Raw genomic sequence first — 17,875 nt, 5'->3', positions numbered from 1 at the left:
TGCAAACATCAGTCAGATCTGATGCATTATTATTATTATTATTATTATTATTATTATTATTATTATTATTATTATTATTATTATTATTATTATTATTATTATTATTATTATCATATTATTATTATTATTATTGTTATTATTATAACACACGAGTATTGTTTTCATCACTGTCGTTTTGATTTTGAGCACTTTGATTTGAGACAATGATAATAAACAGAAAGAAGGAAGGTTGTGAGATATCCAAACAGTCGAGGGAGGTTGCAGACAGCAGGAGACAGAGGCTGAAGGGACGATGCAGTGACTCGTGGATGAAAGGGAAAGAGGGCAGACAGAGGACTGAGATGGGAGGAAAAAAGGGAGAAAATAAGAGTCACCTTCAAAGGGACAGCTAGGAAAAAATGGCTGCCATGGCAGTATCAACGATGACTCAGCTGTAATTTGATTACAGCAGGGGAGTTGCTTGAAACATGCCTGTTCTTATTGCATCAAATTGTATGGAGGTAGGAAAAAGAATGCACAATCGTGAAATACAGCAGTTTTGGGTGCACGTATGCCATTAATTTAATAAGCAATACTTGGCGCAATTTAAAAGTTCTTGCCATCCCCTCTACCACGTTGCTCGATTGCAAAGTGTGCGCTGCGTCTTGCAGAAGCAGACCACAGGCTGTTTAAAGACAATAAAAAGCGAGCCTCTGTAGTCCATATAACATGAACATATTAGCAATTTACAGTAAACAAGCATTAAAATAAGTGCTGCTTATTAGAAGCTATCACAGCCAATGGCGAATTTATTTGATTAACCATATCTACACTGCCACACGTACTCTAAGTAAATCCCCATGTATCACGTATTTTTATCACCAAGTCACCAAATTATACTTGCCAGTAATGGTGTGCCTCATATTGCCAAATGCAACACGACCCTCCATGTGCATGTTATAAAATTGCATAAAATTATGATTTGCAAAAAGAAAAAGAAAAAAAGAAATTTATTGAAAGCTTTGTTGTTTTTTTGGGGAGTGGGGGGTTATGAAGTAAAGTTATAGTCTAGGAAGTGCAGAACAGCTATGAATATACCAATAATTGTTTACTTGGCTGGGCAGGCGGTCCAGAGACTCAAATATTTAAATACAAAAAAAACCTAAAAAGCCCATGGGTTACCATTCCGTACTTATGTCTCTTGTTAAAAGAATAAGAACTCTAGCACCACCTTCCTGGAGGCTTATCTAATTACCACTATCATGATCACTACCAGCCAGAAGGGGGCAGAAGAGTGAGAAGCGAGTACTCTCTTACCAGCCATTTCCGGTTGTACAACATACGAGGGAAAGTTGAACCATACGGTGCGGAATTTCGTCAGAAAACAGCACTTAAATGGCCACTAAAAAGCAACAATCACCGTCTAAGTTATCAGATAGATGGATCCAGGAAAACAACGAATTTGTCAGCAAATGGAAGGTAAAGTTAACTTATTTCATGTTACCTCTTCTTACCTAAAACGCCCCTTCACTTATGTATACATATAGTATAATCAATATTTATTGTACAATATAGTACAATGTGTGCCGAAAACAGTAAAAGGCCGTATAAGCTAGCATGCGTGCTATAAATGTGAGCTATAAACCTTCACAGTTAAAAATAACAGGTAGCCTACTTTTGATAGAAAAATGTAAGCGTTATCAAGTCAAGACTTTTATTGTCATATGCTCATAAGACAATTTTTGGAAAAACATGCAATGAAATTCTTACTTGCATGTTTCCCAGCACAAAAATAGGCAAAAGACATTAAAAGTAACCCCACTGGGTTTCTCAGATATACTGTACCTCAGTGCAGTGGCAACAGTGCTAATAATGCTCAAACATAGCCTGCTGCATTTTTAACAAATGTGATAAAACAGTGTTTCTAATTTGATCTTCTATTTGTCTTACCTCCAGAACAGAGATGTTTCAAGCCGAGATCAGAACCACACTATATCGTTGTTGTCATCTGATTTCCACAAACTTTTAAGAAAAATGCAAGGTTAGTTTCTTTGCATTGTCAGTGAGTTTGGTAATGAAGTTGGAAATAATAATTTTCTCATCTCACATTGTGCTCCTACAGGTCTTCCTCCACTTGAAGATGGCGCTCAATTGGAGTTGTGTGTGGTGTACAATGTTTGTTTGCTCTCCATTGCTTTGTCTAAGATGTCAGAGGCTGAGATTCTCATGGCACAAACTATAGACAGAGGTTAGTCTTGTGAACTGACTGCAAATCAAGGATGGGATACGGATGCCAAAAGGTGGAGCTGATGATGCCATGCATGCATTGCCATTTTTGTTCTTATAGTTTTACAGATGACAGGTGTCGAGCCAATGGCCTCCTCGCCTCCGTGGCATACAGTTCTGACATCAGTGGAAAACCGAGAAGTCAGTTCTAGTGTACAGAACCTGCTCTGTGTGCAGTGGGCTATCTGGTTGGCCAACAACACACTTGAAGCCATAGAAGGACTTCAGGTACAGTACGAGGCAATTTCTTCTGTTGCGTGCTTCTTTTCAATACAATAAATTCATTGAACAATTAGAATTTGTTTGACCTTGTTTTTCTGTCATGTAGGGGGAGTTTTCCTCTCTTTCTGCAAGAGTTCAAGATATGACAAGTGAACCAAGGCACATTTCTTCAAACACTCCACTTTTGTTAATGGAACCAAGAAACCTCGTGGAATTGTTGCAAATGTGCACTCTCATCACTCAAGGTTTGACATGTTCGAAATATAAATACGCACCATAACATTAGCTGCACAATCTCAACTGTATACACTAGGGGTGTGAATTGCGTAGTACCTGGCGATTTGATCCGTATCACGATACATAGGTCATGATTCGATTCGCTGCCGATTAATCCCGGTATGAATATATAAATAGATTATTGCAAATTTTTTAAACTCAAATTTAGAAAATACTAATTAGTAAACTTGTACATGTACACTATAAGATTTGTATGAAAATGTATTTATCTGAAACTTCAGGCTTATAACTGAGCCACTGTATTCAACAAACAGGTTGCAGTCTTTCTTGTTTGAATAGCACTGAAATAAAATATTAAGGATTAATGTTCTGTTAATATAACATTCTTCCATGCTTAAAGTGTGAACCCTAACCCTAAGTAAGACGTTTTGTTGAATATTTCCATCAAAAAATTATGTTTAAATCATCGATTCGGCTACATATTGAATCGATTCGAGAATTGCGCACTGTAATATCGCGGTATATTGCAGAATCCATTTTTTTTAACACCCCTAGTATACACTCTATAATTTATTATTATGAATGTATTCATGAGAATACTTGACATCTCAATATGGACCGAAATAGCGTTTTTCGTCAGAAGGTTAAAAGATCAGTGAAAATAGTTTGCCAACATCCCCATGAGAAATATAAAAGAAAAAAAGAAGAAGTGAATTTATTTCCGTAGTTCTATTTAAATCTTGTGAATTGCTTTGGCTCATCAATCGCCCCCCCCCCCCAATTTGGTCAATTCCTGTCAACTTTTTATAGTAAAGAAATTTGTGATTGTTTATTATCTAACATTTGAATGATTTGTATTTTCCATTATTTTTTATTCTTAATGTTATTATTGATAAAAATGTCATTAAATAGTTAACTGTGTGTAGTGAACCTGTATGCTTTCACTTTTTGATTCAAACTACTGCTTGATCCTTTAAAAAAAATTTTTTTTTAATGATGTTCTGCTCTTTTCTATGATGTATGAAGGTGCCGAGAGATTAAATGAGGGTCGAAGCTCAGAGGCACTAACATGTCTGCAGGCCGCATCCTCTCTACCTGCTCCCAGAACTCTCCTGGCATACACGCACCTGCTCTCTGGCTCCTGTCTAGCCCAAACGGTAACCTTTTGACACATGTGAGTGATGTTGCAAGCATGCATGTGCACGTGCATTAAGGGTGTGCATGTTTTCGTTTTTTTACAGGGCCGCCCTCAGATGGCACTGCAGTGTTTCAGGAAAGCGGTGGAGATAGATTTTCTTTGTGTATGTGCTTTATATCAGAGTTTACTCATATTCAGGAGTCAAGGTAACACACATGCGGAGATACAAATGCTTCGTTTGTTGCACTCGGTGGGTCAATCGCAATATATTCACGTTTCTGGGGGGCTAATGCTTGTGAAAGATGAAAATCATTCTTCTCCCACAGACACTGATGTCGCCCTCCACCACTGAGCCTGCTAAAACCAGCGAGCAGCTCGTCTCCTCGTCCGCACTTCTACGGAGTCCAACTCTGCACAGCCTGCTCTCTGTCCCACCTGCTCTCTGTGTCCTTCACAGTTTGGCCCAGAAGTGTGTGCTGCATTCAAGGTTCATGTGAATTCCTGTTGCTTGAGCACTGTTAAAAGAACTCGGTGTAGTAATGGCACCTTGAATTTGGCTGTTTGTGAATCATTTTGAGTTTGTTTTTGTCACGACCATGAAATGCACTTGTATGTCTTGTTGATATAATCAATAGATGTCTGTTTGACTCTGTAGGGTGTCCGAAGGCGTGGAGCATTATCTGGACCTGCTGGCTGCTATTCATTCTGAGGAACACGGCGTAAGACGAAACACTTTGTACACTTACGCTGTAAATATGCACTTGATTCTCCATTTGAAGCTATAGCAGTGGCCACTCTTCTGGGAAAACTTTCTACAAGATGTTAAACGCAGGAGTGAGCAAACTTTACTGATCAAAAGTTACACACACAAAAGATAATTTTACTGTATATACATTTTATTCTTATTATTGTGTATTATATATACAACTAAATATTATGTCATTATATATATTTATATATATATGTCAGATGCCCATTTCTGCAAGTGTTTTTTTTTTCTGCCAGTAAAAAAACTGTCAGACCACCTTCACATACAAGACCATCCTTAGAAAAGCAACATTTAAAACACATGTACATGAAGTCCATGTTGCGAATCTAAAAGTTGCATTTATGAAGGTACTATATACTTCTCTAAAGCCTTGTCTCACCCTCTTCTTTGGCGGACCTATTCTTTCTTTCTTTTTTCTTTTTTAAACACTTTTCCTAATTTGCCAAGTTGCACCATACGGGGGGGGGGGGGCACTCTCACTGGCATGATTTAAATAAATAAATAAAATAAAATAAATAAATCTACTGTAGGACACGGGCTTCTTTCCGTAAAAAAATACTGGCAGATAAGGAGTGAAAAAAGATGTTTGTAAAATAGTATTGTTCAATAATGGAATAAAATGTAATGCTTATTTTAACTGTCCAACCATTAATTTTTTGTACTGCTTATCTGCTCTATTTATAATAATTTAAGCAATTTATAAAATTTTAAAATGGTAAATGTATTTAATACATTAATATTTTATTATTGCAGGTATTACAAAAAGTAACAAATTATTTAAAGCTGCACTTTGTAACAATTTCCCCCAAAATATCTTTACAATAGCTTTTTTTTTTTTTTTTATGACTGAAGCATTTTTTAATTAGTAGATAAACATTTTAGCTGATCATAATGGGAACTCCTACAAGCCTCTGGCTAATAATTTTCAGACAGGATTCGGGTTTGAATTTCCCGTTGTCCGTCTGCGGAAGTGATGTCATGTGCTCATTGTGTATGTGAAGAAGGGAAAATGCAGTTCCATTTTTCGGCCACAGGTGGCAGAAGCGATTCAAAATTACATTTTCTGCGTTATGCTAATAATAATAATTGTAGTTTACTTAAAATTTAAAATAAAATCCTCTCAGGGCTCTTGCGAGGGTGGCAGTGTGCCGTCCTGATGCATTGAGCCGACCAGAGCCCCAATACTTTGGTCTACGTGGCGTATATTAGAAGCCTTGTATGGTTCATTGTTAAACCTTCATCTCTCTTTCTCTCTGTCTCAGGTATGCTCTGAGGACTCTCACCTCCCCAGGTTACCTGAACTTTACCTGGAAGCTGGCACCTCCTTGCTCATGGCCAAGCGACCCGTTGATTGCGTGACGTTAAGTGACGAAGTCATCACCACCACGGCTGAGCTGCTGCCAGAGTGTTTGGTGCTGGAAGAGCCAGAGGAGGAGGGAGTTGAGTCGCCGGCTACGAGCGCTGAAGGTGAACAGGATCAGGTGGCGATGCTGTTTTGGATGGGTGCGGCGTACCTCCTCCTGGGTCACTGCTACTGTCACATGCAGGACTGGAAGCAAGCTGTGACTCATTACACAAGGTTTGGGAGGCAGGATTTACGTCATGTTTATATTTGACCAACCTGAGATTCTCTTGTGCTTTATAGGTGTATAAACCTGCTAGTGAAGGTGCGCTTTAAAGAGAAAGGCAAGTACTTGCTGAGCTAGACCTTCAAACAAAAATTTGGGAGAGAAAAGCTTACATGTTGACTTGTAGGGGGCCAACCTCAAGTCCCCACTGCGGACATGGTTAATGAGAAGAGAACAGATCTTCAGATCCTACAGAGGATGAAAGGGCTCTCGCTAGCAGGGAGGGGCATTAGCTTCGTGCAGATGGACCAGCTACAATTCGCTTTGAGAGATCTGCAGCTGAGTCTTCAGGCTTTTGCTGGTGCGTAGAGCTTGAATTGTTTGATGTTGACCACTTTAAATCCTTAACTGACCGTGTCACTCAAAATTCATCCATTCCATCATTACTGACAAGCCAACTAACAACAGAACTTTCCGCTGTAAATCTAGTCACCGCTCTCTCCCGGTTTAGAGTGTGTGGGTGCAGGACTGTGGTATGGAGAGGTGCTGTGGAGGCTCAACAGGAAACGAGAGGCTGCTGCGATTTGGGAGAAGACATGGAATGTCAGCATACCATCAGTAGAGTAAGTATCCTTAAAAGCTTTTTTGTACTCAAACTCTGAAAGGACCCAACATGATGCGACAAAATGAGTAGTTGTGTACAGTATAAAAACAAAAAGTATAAGTCATAAGTCTTTATTCTTTTGTGTGTTCCAGGAATGTTCCTGTGTACTTGCAGGAATCCCAGTCTGGACCCATGTTGGACTCTGCAGAGCTTCGCCTCAGAATGCGAGAACTTGATCTCACCTAGCTTACCTTGAGCGGTGAAGAAGAATGTCCTTGCAAATTTTGTTGAATGTGAACAGGAAAAAAAACTGCCAGGTGGTTTGTGTAAATGTATGCTTACAAGATACATTAATTTGTTCTTTGTGTGTGTATTTATATAGCTGTATATGAATGTCCAAAGAAAAGTATTGACTTTTGTTGCATTTTGTGTTTATTTATAGCTGCTTATGAATGTTCAAAGAAAAGCATTCCAATTTCATTGTTTATTTATAGAAGGGCACCAAACAAAATAAGCATATTTTCCATGTGCCTGTTGGAAAATACAAACTGCATGCAGAACACTGCACACATACAATTTATCACAACCTATACAGCTGCCGCTCCTTAAATCACAAATGAAGACGAAACAAAGCATTCTGCTTTTTGTGTATGATCTGACATGTTAACTCAATGAATAAATTTAGGGCTAAAATGATGCTCCCAAGTGCTCTCCGGAATAACATAACCTAATTGGACGTTTAAATTGAGGTGACGTCATAGCATTCATTCTGCACTATTGTTTTCTCCATTGTGTTTCCGTGTGTTATTTTAGTTGACGTGATTATCGTGTTTCTTTGCTACACTGTTTATGAGCAGAATAGTAGAAATTTGACACGTGCCATTATTAATGTCAATGGTTACTAACTACCAGCAAATAAAATATCGCCTGGAATGTTTGCACCGCTAGGTTTAAAAGCACGCGTTTCCATTGGGACTCAGCTATTGATATACTTTAGTTTTGTAACAATTCGCCAGGAATTCGGAGTCCTTCTGACGTACCAACACATCCACGTTGTCCACGAGACACCCAACAATCAAAGAACACACGTCCTGTTGACGTCGGAGGCATGACAGAGCTCCGCAAATGACAAGCTTATCGTAGTTGTTTCACCGTTTGGTCGGAAACTAAACACGCAGGTGTCACGTTTATTTTGTTTTGTTTTTATTTTATTTTTTTGCCAAAATTGATCGTATAACTTTGCGAAAAAGAAGGGTGGATTTATTTTTTTCTATTTAAAAAAAGATTGATCAATTCTTTAACGCGGTATATGGTCATTGGATTACTGTATGTTCACTGACAGGCTTAAGTGACCAATTAGATCAAAGTAGGAGGACCATAGGTGCAATTTATACATTTACAATTGGCCGAAGGAATACGCTGCTCAACGTGACGTTGTAGACTCATACTCTTCCATTGGTTGACGAGTTTTGATGAACGGCACCAACCAATCAGAATCGATGGGGCATCAAGCGCTCTGTACACCAGTCTAGAAAACCACGGAAACCTCTGGACATTCGTGTGATATTTCGCGAAGTAGGAAAACGAAAGCCGGTGAAGCATCGCAAATTTAGCTAGATTTTCCTGTATTTATTGTTGTAACCCAAGTGGACAACCATGGCATCGGGAGGGGAGTAAGTAGACACATTAATGTATGTTTTTAAAGATCGTTTATCGTAAAGTAATGCTAACGTGTCCTCATGTACACAAGTTTATTAAAGTTAGCCCGACTGCTAACATTAGCCACATAGCTAACGGGGTCAGTTACTTGTCCATTGGCTGCATAAGCGACGACATTTAAAAATCTACCAACAGTGTTGTGTTCTCCCGAACATTTATTTCAAATTGCCAGTTTGATGTGATTCCCACCACTGTCGTCCGATAGTTTGTAGTTTTCGGAAAACTGTCTTCTGACAACGGCTTGACAAAGCACAGTCATTGCTGTCGGGTTGTTGCGCGTCTTAGCTTAGCCACACTATCAAGGCCAAAGCCATCCACCATTACATAGAGGTGGCCTTTACACCGAGGCAAACATCATCGACCGGCTTGGAGCCCATCTTGTTGGCCAGAAACCGAGGCGTGGTGGATATTAACGTTACGCCAAATAATGCTTAGAATCAATGCTAACGTGCTAGCCAGTAGCGTCACATCAACTCTCAAGTGCCGTAAAGCTAGCTGCTTAGCACGATTAGCTTTTATGCTCAATGACTAAGTTAACGCTAGGTGTAATATTGTTTCGCTCGGTGAATGTACGACACACTGAAAGCAAGAATAAAAAACGCCACAATTGGCTATTTTGAAGCGTACATGTGTTTATGCGTAGATATTTTTGTGTCCAAAGTTTTTCTTCTCGGTTCTTTTGCTGTGTCATCTGGGCTCGCTTGCTCGCCCGTCCCTTAGCGTACAGGCTAACATTAGCGTGCTAACGACATGAAAACGCATTCTAAAAGCGATGCAAAAGTACCCTAAAAACATAATCTTTAGGGGATATGGCTGTTATTTCAAGTTCTTCTTTTGGACTACATATCTGTTATGATAGTAGTCTCAAATGTGTACGCTAATGGCAGTAAACAATTCGTTGACACATTTAGTACATTTGCATCATTTACAACCGTGAGTCGGGAGAAAAAAAACAATCTGGTTTATGTATATTGAAGCCTTACTTTCTGGAGAGTTTAATGTATTGAGCACAGACTACCTTAAATATGCGTACAGTCACTCAAATGAAAATCGAAAATCCGTGCACTGTGTGATTTATTTGGATGTGAGTAAACAATTACCAATCGACCGAGCGGAGTACACTTTTTAAATAAACAAGCTAAAACTCAATTGCTAATTAATCCATTAATACATCTAAAATGGTTTCATTTTTTCTCCTCTAGATCAAAGAATGATGACCTAGCCACTGCAATTCTGAAACAGAAGAACAGGCCCAACAGACTTATTGTGGATGAGTCTATTAATGAAGACAACAGTGTCGTGTCTCTCTCTCAGGTAAAGAGATTTTATAGATGAGTGCTTTTTTAATACTCTCAGTAGTACCAAATGTATCCAATACTGCTTCCAGACCAAGATGGATGAGCTGCAGCTCTTCCGTGGTGACACAGTGCTGATGAAGGGCAAAAAGAGACGCGAGACTGTGTGCATTGTATTGTCCGATGATACGTGCTCTGACGAAAAGGTTCGAATGAACAGGGTGGTCCGCAACAACCTGAGGGTTCGACTTGGTGATGTCATCAGGTGGGGGAATGGTGCACAACTGTGTTTTGGCTTCTTTTTAAATTTGGATTAAAAAGAGTCAAAATGTTTTCCCCTCAGCATTCAGCCATGTCCTGATGTCAAGTATGGAAAGAGGATCCACGTGTTGCCAATAGATGACACAGTAGAGGGGATCACTGGCAATCTGTTTGAGGTTTATCTCAAGCCATACTTTCTTGAGGCTTACAGGCCCATTCGCAAAGGTTAGTGCTCACGAAATCTTACTTTTAATTCTTTATTATTTTCTGTGAGTTTTAATTTTAAATAAACATGATCTGATTTTTACCTTGAAGGTGATATTTTCCTGGTCCGGGGAGGCATGCGTGCCGTGGAATTCAAAGTGGTGGAAACAGATCCTTCTCCCTACTGCATCGTTGCTCCTGACACTGTCATTCACTGTGAGGGCGAGCCAATCAGGAGAGAGGTGGGTCCGAAACCGTTATGCTGCTCACAAGATGAGACTTAGCCGTATTCACACTTTTGATGAAATATGCAGGATGAAGAGGAGTCTTTGAATGAGGTTGGCTATGATGACATCGGTGGAGTGAGGAAGCAGCTGGCTCAGATCAAAGAAATGGTGGAACTTCCATTGAGGCACCCTGCACTTTTTAAGGCCATAGGTGTCAAGGTATGCGTTTACTTGGATAAGCTTGTGTTATTGCTATTGTAATTTTTTGGAATCTTAGTTTAGGCTTGAGACTTGGTCTAGGAATCGGATCAGCTCAACTCAGTATTGCAATATTTTGTCTAGATAATGAATATATCATAAGAAAAAAAATCCACACTAGATCTGGCAAACTCGTAGAAACATCAGCCATATGACTAGGGATGGGAATTAATAAGATTTTTACAATTTCAATTCTGCTTAATAATTCCATTCTTTATCAATTCTCTTATCGATTCTTTTTTTTTGGGGGGGGGGAAAGATGAACACAGATTAGCATCCACTTTTTTTAATGTCTTAGTTGTATCTGTAAACAAGAGACATGTTTAAAAGTAACATGGCCTTACAAACCCAACAGTGAGGTTTTAAGGTTCGCATTCGAGGACTCAATGGGGTGCCACCCAGGAAAAGAAAGAAAAAAGATCTGAAAATAACATAATTTTAAAAAAAATATATCGTCATCATCTTTAGAAATTTACAAAATACAACCTAGATTATTTTGTGACAATAATGTCCAACTCCAGTAACATTTCAACACTTAAGATGATCTCTTGAGCACTCAAAAACTCCTCCTCCCTGTCTGTTAAAACAGACGCAGCCAGTACCTGCACGTTTCACATAAAGACAAACTGGCGCTAATATATTACTACCCGTACCTGGAGTGTTGATAGGAAAGAACACTTGCATTACTGGCGGGTGTTGCCAGACAGCCATCGCATGCTGTGTGTTTAAATGCTCTTGCATAGTGGTAGTGTTTCCTCTCTTAGACGAAATATCCAATTTGCAAACACTGCAAGTGTGCCTGTTAGCTTTTCTTGAAACTTTCGAACGTGGCGCCATGTTTGTTGCCCGAGTCGCGCACGTGGCTTTCCCACACCAAAAACGGCAAACGATGCCAAGGAATTAAAACACTGGGAGCCGGTTCTCTTCAAGAACCAGTTTTCAATTCCAATCCCTACTTGTGACAAAATAATATTTACAAAAATAATACACCTTGTAATTCCAGAGTAATAGTTGGGACTTTATTAAATGCTTTATTAAGGAGAGAAACACAGTTCGGAAATTTGAATATGACGTCTTCACATTCAGTTAGTCACGACTTGTTAATATGTGCTGTTCTGATGCTGGTGCATCGAAACCCTGCCACGACAGATGATATAGTGTTATTATCCTCCTTAATACTTGTCTTAAATGTAGGTTGAATTAATGTACTGCCTTTTCCAGCCCCCACGTGGAATACTTCTCTACGGACCCCCTGGAACTGGAAAGACCTTGATTGCCAGAGCTGTGGCCAATGAAACTGGAGCTTTTTTCTTCCTGATCAATGGTATGGGAACAATTTGGCCTAATCCCTCTGTGTATGTTTGCTATTTACCATTGTGTCAACCAGCTGAGCGCCCCAACGTGTGGCAATGTGTTGTAATTAGAACTGGCTAGACGAGTTTGTTTTCCACAAGTTGTCTTTTAGCTGCCATGGAAATGATGCCAGTGTGAGCTGTGCTCTTCAGATTACACGCATGTATATGACTTGCATGAAGGTTTTCGTGACACCTTGAAGTCATTGTTGTCTTTTTGAAAAAATCTGCATGCCTCATAAAAATGTCTGTTTGTAAAGGCCCTGAGATAATGAGCAAGCTGGCCGGAGAGAGTGAGAGTAACCTGAGGAAAGCCTTCGAGGAAGCAGAGAAAAACGCTCCTGCCATCATCTTCATCGATGAGCTTGATGCCATTGCTCCTAAGAGGGAGAAGGTGAGACGAAGAGGGAAATGATTATAGTATCTATTGTAACTAGCTGTCTATAGGTTCCCTTCTGTCCCTCACTCTCTTTGTAAAAAAAACAAAACAAAAGGGGTATATCTGTAATTCCATTTCAATGCTTTCATGCGTTGTATTTTGTAGACTCACGGAGAGGTGGAGAGGCGCATTGTGTCGCAGCTGCTGACTCTGATGGATGGCCTCAAACAGAGAGCTCATGTCATCGTCATGGCCGCCACAAACAGACCGAACAGCATCGATCCAGCTCTCAGGAGATTTGGTAACTATTAGGTTCTCCATGGATGAAATTTAGCATCGGTGGCAAAGTTGCATACAAATTAGCAAGTTTTGTTTGATTAATAATGCAAATACTGAAGTACAAAGTTTTGAGTCCATGCCAAGTTCTGTTGAGTGGGGGAAAAAAAAGTTTTGGCAAATTTTGTTTTGCGTATTATTTATTACCAGGGTCTAGTAGTTAGTGCTGCATCATTTTTCAGAGGTTCTAGGTTGAAATCTGCTCTAGTTTTCTGTTCCCTGAAGTGTGATTGGGTGTTTCTGTGTCCTGTGATTTGCTGGCGACACCACATCGAGGACGTGTTGCCAGTCAGATGCAGCTTGGACCCACATCAGGAAATGTCACTTTGTCAACTGTGGGCCTGTGAAGCCCTTAGAAACTATTTTATGGTTAAGGGAAATACAAATAAACTTGACTTATAGGTGAATGACGTAGCCGAGTAAAGTAAAGTAAATATGTTCAGAATTGCACTTTGGACTCTTCCTCGCGCGCCTTGGAACCAATTAGATCTTTGGCACATTTGTGCTCCTTTAGATGATAAGAGGTTCAGTGGCTTTCGTGTTCCTGCTGTTGCTTAACTGGACGTTCATAAGAACTCATAAGAACGTTTGAATGTCCTCAGGGCGCTTTGATCGAGAAGTGGACATTGGCATTCCGGATGCCACTGGCAGACTAGAGATTCTGCAGATTCACACCAAAAACATGAAGCTAGCTGATGATGTGGATTTGGAGCAGGTTTGTACCCAGTTTAGTATTGTAACAACATTGATTATCTGTTATTGTCAGATTGTTGTATGACCATATTGACTGACATCAACTGTAGCTTGACTTATTATTGAGCGATATGATTGTAAAGATCACTTTGCATGTCTGCTGTGAGGAATTACTCGACAGTTGATATGTGTAATTGCTGCATTTGTCATCGATCGTGGACTTGACAGTTGAGCCTAATTGAGCTCTGCGTCTGCTGTGGCAGGTCGCCAACGAGACCCACGGTCACGTGGGCGCCGATCTGGCCGCCCTGTGCTCTGAGGCGGCACTGCAGGCCATCCGAAAGAAGATGGACCTGATCGATCTGGAGGACGAGACCATTGATGCTGAAGTCATGAATTCGCTGGCCGTCACCATGGATGACTTCAAGGTAGAAATCTTACTCGGGGGGGGGGGGGGGGCAATATTCAGATTTCTTTGAATGATGTTCACTAACGGAAATAAATGGAATGTTCAGTGGGCTCTGAGCCAGAGCAACCCATCAGCTCTCAGAGAGACAGTTGTTGAGGTGCCTAACATTACTTGGGAGGATATTGGTGGTCTGGAAGATGTCAAGAGAGAACTGCAAGAGTTGGTGCAGGTATGGAAACGCCATAAAGCTGAATGGAATATCGCTGTGTAATCTGCAAGCGTTCATCAATTGATCGTCTTCCTCGATCCTCTCAAATCCAGTACCCAGTGGAGCATCCAGACAAGTTCCTCAAGTTTGGCATGACCCCGTCCAAGGGCGTGCTCTTCTACGGGCCTCCTGGTTGCGGTAAAACTCTGCTGGCCAAAGCCATCGCCAATGAGTGCCAGGCAAATTTCATCTCTATCAAAGGACCAGAATTGCTCACCATGTGGTTTGGAGAGTCTGAGGCAAACGTCAGAGAGATTTTTGACAAGGTCAGTGTTGCCTTTAACGTGATAATTTCACACCTTGAGTATAGGGCTGTGCAATTAATTGAATTTCAATTATTACACTCTACAATTACAAAATTGGCATATAATCGTAAGCAAAAATAAAAGATTATTAATACAAATTTTTTGTTGTTTAAATTTTAAAATAACTAATAAATCTTGTTTGGTCCAAAAGAAACTTGCATAATTGTAGTGTTTCAAATAAATTAATTTTCTTGTTTTGTACCCAAAAAACACATTTTTCGTGATTTAATCGGGAGTCAAATTTTCCTCATAATCGAGCATCCCTAATCCTGAGAAATGTTCATGGCCCTTACGAAACCCGGCGTCTGTTTACATCCAGGCTCGTCAAGCGGCCCCCTGCGTCCTCTTCTTTGACGAGCTGGACTCCATAGCGAAGGCTCGCGGCGGCAACGTGGGCGACGGCGGCGGAGCGGCCGACCGCGTCATCAACCAGATCCTGACCGAGATGGACGGCATGTCCAGCAAGAAGAACGTCTTCATCATCGGCGCCACCAACAGACCCGACATCATCGACCCCGCTATCCTGAGACCCGGACGTCTGGACCAGCTCATCTACATCCCCCTGCCTGACGAGAAGAGCCGAATGAGCATCCTCAAGGCCAACCTGCGCAAGAGTCCCATCAGCAAGGTGAACTTGCGCAATGGCCGCAGTGTAACGCAAACCTACATGAGGTAACAATGTCATCGGCGCTTTGCTTTTCCTCCCAGGATGTGAACTTGGACTACCTGGCGAAGATGACCAATGGCTTCTCTGGAGCTGACCTTACAGAGATTTGCCAGCGGGCGTGTAAGCTGGCCATCAGGGAGAGCATCGAGAACGAGATCCGCAGAGAGAGGGAGAGGCAGACCAATCCTTTAGCTATGGTCGGTCAAGCACCACCTTCTCTTCTCTCTCTCTCTCTCTCCACCATCACGTTGAGTATGTTGCCAACACGTGTTCATTTTGTAGGAGGTGGAAGAGGACGACCCCGTGCCTGAGATCAGGAAGGACCATTTTGAGGAAGCCATGCGATTCGCCCGCCGCTCCGTCAGCGATAATGACATCCGCAAATATGAGATGTTTGCACAGACGCTGCAGCAGAGTCGTGGCTTCGGCAGCTTTAGGTACATTTTTCAACTACATGCATTCAGATTGTTTTTTTATTTTTATTTTATTTTTTGTGTGTGTACCATTTTCAAAGAGTACTGTAGCGGTTTTAGAGATTATGTCTGATTCACAGATAATGCTTTGCTAAAAATACACTAACATGTAATCCTCTTGCAAAATGTTCACTCATGTTCGTCTAAACCAGATTTAGATGAAGTACGGACTGCTTGCCACATCTGGCTGGTCCTCGTGTATTATCAATGTCGACATCATACTGATAATGACTGGCAAGTCCTAACTAGGAATTGCTAATATGAGTTAGCAGTTGGTGCTCATAATGTCAAATCATTCATAAAAAGGAAGAAAAAAAAAATTGTGAATGCTGATTAAATAGTGACATACAGTGTTGTTCCCTGGCTATTCTGAGAGGATAGCAACCTAATCAATTGGCACCCCAGAAAATGTTTGTATTTGCGTATAGATGCTGCAAGAAGGCGGCAAAGCACTTTCGTGTAAATAAGTCAGTTTCAGCATGCAGGGTTCCAAAACAAAAGTACAAATAAGTGAATATCCGGGGATTCCCTCTCATGGTAGCTTGAAAAATTACATACTGGCATAAGTCATCGTCATTGGATTTTATTTTTCAGAAAACACACAAAATGAGCCAAACATTGAAGATTTTTAGATTAATTAATTAATAAATAAATAGATGACATTTTAGCAGATGATTTAAGTATTTGATTACGATTAAGATAACAATTAAGTCTTTGACCTTTATTTATCGGAACTTGACTAATACATATGGAATTTTAATGACTTGCTTAAAATGTTGGTTTATTTCCAAATTATAACAGCATACATAACCACACAAGTATCATCTTATTAAAGGGGAACTCAATCCCCCAAATATTTATTGACAAAAATAAGTTCTATGCAGCACCACTAGTCTAAATCTCGTATTCTGGTTAATATCGTGTTAGTGGGAAATGAGTTAAGTAGCTAAATCCAGCTGTTTTTATTGATGTTAATAGAAGGCCATTTTGTCACTTGCTGTCGAGTGAAAATGGCATCACAGTTGCCATAGCTCAGCTTCAGAAAACAGGTGAGCTGTGATTTGTTGTCTGAGCCTTGAGCAACTGTGATGTCATCTTCAGTAGACAGCAAGTGGCAAAATGGCCGCCCCTTGTGCTGCATATTTTATTACACAAATGTAATATTAATCAGAGTGCCATGTTTAGATTAATGAGGTCACAAATAACATATTGTCAAGAAATGTTTAAGGTTGACTTCCCCTTTTTATAAACCAGGCAATTACGTCTTTATTTAAAAACATTTAATTCGTATGGAACACGGCTGAGGTTTGCATGTTGGTGTGTCCTGTTGCTCACATGGACCCTCGGCCTGAACGCGCCGTCTTGTTTTTCAGGTTCCCCAACAGTACCACAGGCGGCAGCGGTCCAAGCCACGGCACAGGAGGAAGTGGCACTGGTCCTGTTTTCAATGAAGATAACGATGATGACCTTTATGGATAAATGTACACACTGCCCCATTGTGGTCAGCACAGGGATGACACCTGTACAAATTCTCACCAGATTCCACCTTTTTAGGACTTTGTGCTTCTTTCTTGTGTTCCTACGTTTTTTTTGTTTTTTTGTACGAGTTCCCTCGGAGACAGCATGTTGCCACTTGGCTTGCCCTGGCTTTGTTTTGGGCGGGGAGAAGGGGATGTTTGCAAATGGAAGGTGAGTAATGGAGCTTTTCCAGTGGGGAGGGGTGGGGGGGTTATTGAGTGGCCTCGTTTTCAGTATACTGATACATTTAGTGGCGGGATTCTATGCTAGACCTTGAAATGGAGAAAAAAAAAACATTGCTAAATTACTTTTTTTGTTTTTTTAAATAAAACAGTAGCATATAATGTTATTAAATTTGTCAAGGTTATGTTGTTGAAAATAAAATCTCACAAGTGTTACAAATGTCTTGGCTTCAAGTGATTTTGATGACTCATTTCATGTCTTTCCTCTGGTGGTGTCCCCGTTTGTGTGCTGCAGCAGGCAGTCCTGCTGCTGACAACAGTCACTCTGCAGCGGGGTTCGAGCAGGGACATTTGGCCAAGTCTATTTCTGTACTCCCAATTGCCATTCGGCCCACAAGCCATCTTGTGCCAGCCCCAACTTTTTCAGACAGGCTGGGCTGTCTGCCAATTGTCAGAACCGTCGATTAGGAAGCTTTAATTGGTTGACACTAATTCTTAATACTGTGTCGACGCCAAATTGAGCATT

General features: G+C 40.6%; 2 protein-coding genes across 3 annotated transcripts; both read left to right on the top strand.

The window, feature by feature from the left end:
* The first annotated feature begins 1,310 nt into the window (after positions 1 to 1,310).
* Positions 1,311 to 7,212, top strand: fancg (FA complementation group G). Of its 2 annotated transcripts, none has more exons than XM_086076450.1 (14): positions 1,311 to 1,458; positions 1,936 to 2,020; positions 2,102 to 2,227; positions 2,327 to 2,493; positions 2,594 to 2,732; positions 3,751 to 3,881; positions 3,966 to 4,025; positions 4,189 to 4,349; positions 4,518 to 4,581; positions 5,894 to 6,210; positions 6,277 to 6,317; positions 6,387 to 6,560; positions 6,711 to 6,822; positions 6,956 to 7,212. In XM_086076450.1, the coding sequence occupies exons 1-14, from the start codon at positions 1,375 to 1,377 to the stop codon at positions 7,047 to 7,049; spliced, it is 1,755 nt and encodes a 584-aa protein (XP_085932576.1). In that variant the 5' UTR covers positions 1,311 to 1,374; the 3' UTR covers positions 7,050 to 7,212. The 2 variants fall into 2 exon arrangements, with proteins under 2 accessions (XP_085932576.1, XP_085932574.1); XM_086076448.1 differs by having other exon boundaries at positions 3,966 to 4,112.
* Positions 7,213 to 8,313: 1,101 nt separating this feature from the next.
* On the top strand, positions 8,314 to 17,569 carry vcp (valosin containing protein). Its single transcript, XM_086076238.1, has 17 exons — positions 8,314 to 8,476; positions 9,725 to 9,836; positions 9,910 to 10,082; positions 10,161 to 10,303; positions 10,394 to 10,524; positions 10,597 to 10,728; positions 11,989 to 12,091; positions 12,380 to 12,513; positions 12,664 to 12,799; positions 13,437 to 13,549; positions 13,791 to 13,955; positions 14,043 to 14,165; positions 14,258 to 14,470; positions 14,829 to 15,137; positions 15,218 to 15,373; positions 15,459 to 15,613; positions 17,023 to 17,569. Exons 1-17 carry the CDS (start codon positions 8,460 to 8,462, stop codon positions 17,126 to 17,128), a joined length of 2,421 nt encoding a protein of 806 aa, XP_085932364.1. The 5' UTR covers positions 8,314 to 8,459; the 3' UTR covers positions 17,129 to 17,569.
* Positions 17,570 to 17,875: the final 306 nt, after the last annotated feature.

Source organism: Leptonotus elevatus, chromosome 5 (genome assembly GCF_054856555.1).
Source record: "Leptonotus elevatus isolate MCC_2025b chromosome 5, RoL_Lele_1.0, whole genome shotgun sequence".
NCBI classification, from domain to species: domain Eukaryota; kingdom Metazoa; phylum Chordata; class Actinopteri; order Syngnathiformes; family Syngnathidae; genus Leptonotus; species Leptonotus elevatus.
Note: the sequence above shows the minus strand (reverse complement) of the source record. Positions and strands in the feature narration are given on the sequence as shown.

Bases quoted from the DNA above. Each gene is read 5' to 3' on its own strand.
- fancg (XM_086076448.1), top strand. From the start codon at position 1,375: ATGGCCACTAAAAAGCAACAATCACCGTCTAAGTTATCAGATAGATGG. The intron at 3,882-3,965 runs GTAACCTTTTGA...GTTTTTTTACAG, and splicing joins GCTCCTGTCTAGCCCAAACG to GGCCGCCCTCAGATGGCACT. The intron at 6,318-6,386 runs GCAAGTACTTGC...GTTGACTTGTAG, and splicing joins GGTGCGCTTTAAAGAGAAAG to GGGGCCAACCTCAAGTCCCC.
- vcp (XM_086076238.1), top strand. The intron at 12,514-12,663 runs GTGAGACGAAGA...TGTATTTTGTAG, and splicing joins TTGCTCCTAAGAGGGAGAAG to ACTCACGGAGAGGTGGAGAG. The intron at 14,166-14,257 runs GTATGGAAACGC...TCTCAAATCCAG, and splicing joins AACTGCAAGAGTTGGTGCAG to TACCCAGTGGAGCATCCAGA.